Genomic DNA, 7,730 nt, shown 5'->3' with positions numbered 1-7,730 from the left:
CTCTCCGCGCTCGCCGCCGTCTCCTTCTACACCTACTACGTCATGTCCCGGGTGCTCGACCACTGCGAGGCCGCCGGCCGCCGCCACATCCGCTTCCGCGACCTCGCCGCAGACGTCCTCGGTAAGTATATACAATATATACCTGTTTCATCATCACGACTCACTCTCTTTAGCTTACTAGGCATAAGTATTCTAGATCATCAGTTTGGTCGATAAAATATGAATTACTGAACGTACTATAATTTGATCGTCAATTAGATATGACCCCGACGTTGATTGCACCCTAACGTTGATACTGCCAATGGTGAGCCCGACGTTGATACTGCCAATGATTTCATATTTTTGGTAGGTTCTGGATGGGCGTTCTACCTAATGGTGGCCGTGCAGGGTGCAATCAACGTCGGGGTCACCATTGGCAGTATTTTGCTCGCCGGCAACTCTCTACAGGTAATCAGTCGATTATATTCTAACCGTTAGGATGGTCTGTGCTCATAATATTAGCGAATCTCCTTCGTGTTTTTTTGCGAAAATATGTCTAATGATTAATATATTGACATTGATTTGGTATCGCTCTCCTTCGTTTTAGAGAACTTATTAAGACAGTGATGTCACTTGTGAGATACTCCCTTTGTTCCTCAATAGATGGTGTATAACTTCAGTTAAAAAGTCAGCTATTTCTAAGTTTGACCAAGTATATAGAAGAAACTATTAACAACTACATATTGAATAAATACATTATAGAAATGTATCTAATGGCAACCCCGCAAAAAAAATAAATGTATCTAATGGTGGATATATTGATATTGATTTGATATTGTTTATCTTTATGTTTCTGTATATATGCTTGCTCAAACCTAAAAAAAAACATCGACTCTTTGACTCAGTTTACATACACCATCTATTAGGGGACGGATAGAATATTGGAGTATACTACTAAAACTGCAATCTTGGAGTACCGTAGTATGCAACATTAAATGGCTTGTATTAGGTGCTTGATTTCTTATGTACATGACCTTTGTAATTCAAATCAAAATATACTATGCTGTGGGAAACCTACGGCTTCCCTACAAAGCATTAAATGGCAAAGATTTAGTAAAAATTCATCCGGTTCATAAAACGTAAAGCGGAACAACGGTCATGTAATTCTTCGGAGAATAGATTTGATCACTCTAAAATTGTGTGTTGACCCCCCCCCAACCCACTATTTTTATATTCACGGTCAAATAAGTCTTTGTTGCGTTGGTCACTGATGTTTTGGAATGGCACCGATGGTTAATGCTCATCTTTGTCTTTTTTGCCTTAGTATTGTCAAAATCTTGGCTAGCTAAATTGAAATCAAAACGTCACTCCAATTAAGTATATAAGCTTAATTGATCTTCCTCTGACAAGTGTATAACTGTGCAGATTATGTACACGAGCTTGGTGCCGGATGGCCCTTTGAAGCTGTACCATTTCATCATCGCCGTCGCCTCCGTGCTAGCTCTCTTGTCCCAGATGCCGTCATTCCACTCTCTACGGTACATTAACCTCGTCTCGTTGGTCCTTAGCGTCGGCTACACCATCCTCGTCTCTGCCGCTTGCATTCGGGCAGGTACGCACAAACATCAACAATGAAAATACATAATATGCATCTATGTCTCCATTGTACTCGGTGTTTTCAAAGAAAAAACAACCACAAAAATACCTCATTGTCGATCTCCACATGGTAGGTCTCTCGAGCAATGCTCCGGCGAAGGATTACTCGTTGAGCACATCCAAGTCAGAGAAGACCTTCGACGCCTTCCTCTCCGTCTCCATCCTAGCTGCGGCGTTCGGCAACGGCATCCTGCCCGAGATCCAGGCCACGCTGGTGCCTCCGGCGGCGGGGAAGATGGTGAAGGCGCTGGTGATCAACTACTCGGTGGCCTTCTTCACCTTCTACCCGCTGGCCATCACCGGCTACTGGGCCTTCGGCAAGACGGTCCAGTCCAACGCCATCCAGAGCCTGATGCCAAACGCAGGACCCTCGGTGGCGCCGAGGTGGCTGCTCTGCCTCACCGTGGTGCTCGTCCTCTTCCAGCTCCTAGCCATCGCGCTTCTCTACGCGCAGGTGGTGTACGAGGTCATGGAGAAGAGGGTGGCAGACGCGACGCGGGGGAGGTTCTCGTGGCGGAACCTGTTGCCGCGGGTGGCGATGCGGACCTTCTACGTGGCGCTCTGCGCCGTCGACGTGGCGCTCGCCGCGTTCGTGGCGGCGGCGCTGCCGTTCTTCGGCGAGATCGTGGGTGTGATCGGCGCCGTGGGGTACATCCCGCTCGACTTTATACTCCCCGTCGTCATGTACAACATGGTAGTGTCGCCGCCTAGGAGGTCGGTGGTGTATGTGGCCAACGTGGCGATCATGGTCTTGTTCACCGGCCTCGGGGTCATTGGCGCCGTCGCGTCCGTGAGGAAGCTCGTGCTCAACGCCGGGCGTTTCAAGCTCTTCAACGACCATGTCGTCAAATGAATTCATTTCTTGCTTCTATCACACGACCTCGATCTCTCGTCGGGTATCTAGTTATGTATTGTTAGGTGCACCACATTTCTCAAAAAAAAAAGCGCCCTGACTGTGATTTTCTAGTAACTAGGAGTAGAAGATAACCGCGTGTTGCGGTAGGAATTGTTGGAAAAATTGCTCCGACTCTTTTTTTAACAAGAGTATCAGACTTATTCAGTAGGTCAAAATGTTGGCGCTAGATTGCTGCAAACAGCTAGAGAATTGCAAGCTCGAATAATCTCGTGTCGAGACACTTCACCACAAATATGTATCACAACACAACACGATAATGTGGAGGCGTGTGGCCCCTACGACGCAGAGGAAGAAAAACACTACGCCCTGGCTCCCTGCTGGTTTGGGCCACGTAATGGAATGCAGCCCACGTTAGTCTATCGATGGGCTTTTGGGCCTGCAGGATCGGGCTCCTCCGCTCATGCGGGTGCGGCCGGGGAGAGCAAAACACAGCAGTGTAAGGTTATTTAGTGTCACCTCGGCAACGCAAGAACGAGTAGACCGGTTTATAAGCTCGAGCGCGACTGCTACACTCGTCCCCTTGGGGACATCTGATAAAATTGGAACGATACAGAGAAGATTAGCATGACCCCTGCGCAAGGATGACACGCACAAATCGAGAAATGGTCCAATTCTTTTTAAGATTTCGCACGCCGGTCCCTGCGACGTGTTTTTTCTATTGCATCTATGCCCCTGGAGCCTTCTTTCAGCGGCCATGTCTTCCCGTATAATAATTACAACAAGACCCTTCAGTCGGCCGGTATTTCCTCACCCCGCCATATCCACCAGTCAATATATGGCAGCTGAGCCCAAGAAATCCTCTGTTTTCTTACAACAAATCCCTGCAGTTTCGTCAGCCCCTTCTCTTCTCTACAACCAAGACCTTTTTTTAATGAAACCATCTACAACCAAGTCTCAAATGGATAATTTACTCACAGGTTGGCCCTTTTCTTCAAGACACGTGCAGATCGGCTGCCTAAATAAATCTCAATATTAAATGTAAGATATGTTGAGAATTATACCCCAGAGAACAATCTCATAAGTTTTGGTGGCCATCCTTGTCAAAGAAAAACAACATAAATCTTTGGTGATCTCTATGCAACATAAAGTAGATTTGAACATTTTGATGATCCTACATTTGATTATCAGACCATACCTAAATATATCAATACATAGTCAAAGAAAAATCTAACATTACATAATCAGTCAACTCTTCTCCCGCGGGTTCGTGGAATGGCCTCGGCTGGTTTGTTGCTGTGATGTCGAAGCTGCGGTGCCGGGGCCCGGTGGCGTACGATGACGGGTAGCAGGTGGTCCGTTCGGTGATCTTCCACGACACTAGCCTTGCATGGTTCTCCTTCGTAGCCCTTTGTCGGTGTTAAAGTTGCGCTGTCTTCTCGCGGCGGCTGAGATCTGACGCGGACCTTCATGTGGCTCTGCACGGCTTGTTCGGTGTAGGGTTGGTTCGATGATCGTCTATGGCGGAGTCGGAGTCTTTCTCGGGGTTTGGGATGGCGATGACGCCTCTAGGGGAGAAGTGATGACGATAATGTCGTTGTGTTATCTCGACGAGGCCCTTTGTGGAGTGCCGTGTTGGGTATATCTTGTGGGTACCACTCAACGGTTTGTGATGATTTTTGTCCGGTTTTTCATTAATTAACTGAGCAACTCTCTTCTGCTTAATTAATGGATGAGGCAAATCTTTTGCCTCCGTTTTGAATTTCTTTTTTACATAACCAATCATATTCACGTATTGACTCACATCACTCAAATAAAAGAGGTATATGAGAATGAACATGCAATTTATCAAAGGTTAATGGTAACGCCGCAGATTGTCATAACATGGCATATTTAATGGCAATGACATAAGCTTTCTTTACCCCTCGCATGTTACAACGACCTCAACACATGACCAATATGAATGCAGTCGCAGTATGCCATTGCATGGAGGCAAATAGATGATGGCATATTGGCAGACTTGCCGAAGGTGAGGGGTTTATATGAGCAGTTGGTGGGGATGGAAGAAAACTCTGCATTAAACATGTGCACAAGCTCTTGATTGCATTAGGCTAGTCATAGTGGGAGTAACTTAGCTAGTAACATAACACATCGCAAAACAAGTTTGCTTATGTGACACCAAGTTAATGAGAAGAGAGGTGTTTGAAGTAACATATTATGTTACTATCACATAGCGCTTCCCAAGAAATATTGAGTCTATAAGCTAATAAATGCAATCATATATGATACTACTTCTATGACACTTTGCACTATGAAGGTAGTAACATAGACTGTGTCATAAGTTACTCCCCACTATGACCAGCCTTAGACTAGTTATAGTGGGGAGTAACTTAGAGTAGTAACATGCATATGTTACTAGTCTATGTTACTACCTCTACAGTGGGTAGTAACATATGTATTGTGTCATGCATCACTGCATTTATTATGTTGTAGACTCATCTTTTCTTGATGTGTGTGATGTTACAGTAACTAGCTATGTTACTGCATGCCTCTCTTTCTTCATTTATTACATGCCACATCATCTATTTTGCCTAGATAAGTGTGATGTTAAGATGTTACTCCCACTGTGGGTAGTCTTAGTGGGACCCGGTGACAGGAGCTGATGCACGAGTTATAGGTGTGGCAGATAGGTATTTAGCAATAGCGAACTTTCTCAAAATCTTGTTTTGATAGCCCTAAACACTAGAAAAATCATTGCACGTATGAGTTTATATAACATCTTGACGGTCCTTTGTGATTCCGGCAAAGTGGTAGGAGCATCAAGAGTGTAGGATTATTGCCCTCCTTTTACATAACTTGTAGTTATCGGAAATATGGGGAAAAGCTATTGAAAGACCATCTTGTAGTACTACCTCTTTCTCAGTTTACAGGGTGTGCTCGTACCCCTAGATCGTCAATTTGACCAACCTAATACAAGTCATATATTACAAAACATAAACCAATATAAACTTCAGATGTTCTATTTTCAGACGGTATAATTTTTATGTTATATATGCGTAGGACTTGTAAACTGAAACGGAGGTAGTAATGTAAATCCAAAAAAATTGTCGAAACTCAACTCGGCTCATGTGGTTGGTGATTGTAAGATTTGCTTCATGCACAAGAATCAAGTCCCATGACAAATACTCTAGTGTGTCAATAAAGTAAAATAAAAAAAATTGTGTTATGAGATGGCCAATATTTCTCTAAGAAAGAGCTCCAATGTATGCGATTTTCATACTTTGCTCAACATATTGACTTGACAAGATGTTCTATTCCACTTAGCAAATATTACATGTACATGTTTATATATCATGGTATCATTTCTCCAACAAAGTGATAGGGCATGGGGGCATGGGATTTGCCAGGCGCTTTATTAGTACTATTTAATCTTGAAAACTCAAGGAAAAGCCATCAAAAAACGGTTTAGGAAATTCAAAGAAAAAAAGTAGTCCATCCGTTTCTTTTTAGTTCGCATATAAGGTTTGGTCAAAGTCAAGCTTTGTAGAGTTTGACCAACTTTATATTAAAAAATTTAAACATTCACAATATGAAATCAATATTATCAGATGCATCATGAAACATATTTTCATATTATATAGTTTTAGTATTGTAAATGCTCATATTTTTTTATATAAATTTTGTCAAACTTTGTGTAGTTTGACTTTGACCAAATTTTATATACGGAGTAAAAAGAAACGGAGGGAGTACTATAGTTACCTAGATAAAAGATATAAAAAAACAGCTCGTGCACTTAGCAGATACTCCCTTTGTTAATAAATATAAGATGTTTTGAATATTTTAATATCAACTAACATACGGATTGATATGAGTGAACAAACACACTAAAACGTGTCTATATACGCCTAATTCAGAAAAAAAAAAGATTATGGATGAAGCAAGAGTAGTAACCGGTTTGCTCCATTCACAAGCACATAGTCTGATGATATTGCGTTATAAAACTAGCAACTAAGAAAAACTTATACCTCTCTCCAACCCTCAGAATCCAACACTACAAGGCAAACAGTGCCCAAATCATACAAAATTATCATATATCGTTTCCGTCTCTTTAAAATAGGTTTGACAAGGCCATGCACAATGGTGCTATTTTAGCGACGCCATACAAGATAATTAGGTGAGGCGTAGAAACGGAAAAGGAGATCCACCATCTCTTCTTAATATGAAGGACAAAACATCATTTTCCGTAGTACAACATGACTGTCCCCTATTCACATGTTTTCTACTCCCATTCGATCATATTAATTGTCGCTGATTTAATATAAAGTTTTAGTACTGAATCATTGAAAATTAATACGGACTGTAAGGGAGTACTAGTTTAATTTTAATCAAATCGCCCTAAAAATTGAGAATCACACAAACATTAACCGTCAGAGATAACCATATTCTTTGTGCTAGCTTGTATGCATAATAAGAAATGCAGTGAAAAATATCCTCTAATGCTCTTTTTATTTTACATTACACTTTTGGTATCTACTGAAATGTGGATAAACGTAGGACAAGCCAAGAAAGGAGGCATTCATTTACGTCAGTACCACATATAGATAGCCAGAAACAACGCATACATATCCCACCACAAGCGTGTATTTATACTTGTACTCCCTCCATTTCTTTTTAATATGTATATAAAATTTGGTCAAAGTCAATCTTTATAAAGTTTGACTAACTTTATATTTAAAAACATCATCATTCACAATATGAAATCAATATTATCAAATGCGCCATGAAATGTATTTTCGTACTGAATAGTTTTAGTATTATAGATGTTCATATTTTTTAATATAAATTTGGTCAAACTTTATGTAGTTTGACTTTGACCAAGTTTTATACGCGGAGTAAAAAGAAACGGAGGGGGAGTATGGGCGCTCACCAAGTGTTGTCGTCTTGCTCCCCGATCCCGGAGAGGATTGGTGGATGGATAGATGCGGGCAGAGAGTTGTGTGGCACGGCACGCATGTAGATGCAGGCGGGCAGCAGCTTGTTGGGTGCACTCCACACCTAGTAGTAGTATTGTCCTATATATCGACTATTTTAGCTGGATGTCGACGAATTGGCAGCTCCGCTTAGTTTGACCTTCTTCTTCCTCCCTCCCCACTGAAAAATTGAGCTGAGAAAAGTAAACAGGAGAGTAGGGGAGTTCCCCCGGCGTTGACTTGGCGTCGGCCCGCCTGCCCGTCCGGAGCCC

General features: G+C 42.3%; 1 protein-coding gene and 1 non-coding gene across 2 annotated transcripts; both read left to right on the top strand.

Annotated features, from left to right (window-relative positions):
• Window positions 1-3: 3 nt before the first annotated feature.
• LOC125528178 (probable GABA transporter 2) lies at window positions 4-2,597 on the top strand (the record flags this gene model as incomplete). The annotated part of the gene is made up of 4 exons (XM_048692683.1): window positions 4-121; window positions 350-447; window positions 1,405-1,591; window positions 1,710-2,597. Coding segments are annotated over 4 exons (1,182 nt in total), but the record flags the coding sequence as incomplete, so codon positions are not given.
• A 468-nt stretch (window positions 2,598-3,065) lies between these two features.
• On the top strand, window positions 3,066-3,168 carry LOC125528179. Its single transcript, XR_007292335.1, has one exon. It is a non-coding gene; the product is annotated as a U6 spliceosomal RNA (small nuclear RNA).
• Window positions 3,169-7,730: the final 4,562 nt, after the last annotated feature.

This window comes from Triticum urartu, unplaced genomic scaffold (assembly GCF_003073215.2).
Source record: "Triticum urartu cultivar G1812 unplaced genomic scaffold, Tu2.1 TuUngrouped_contig_4686, whole genome shotgun sequence".
Lineage (NCBI taxonomy): Eukaryota > Viridiplantae > Streptophyta > Magnoliopsida > Poales > Poaceae > Triticum > Triticum urartu.
Note: the sequence above shows the minus strand (reverse complement) of the source record. Positions and strands in the feature narration are given on the sequence as shown.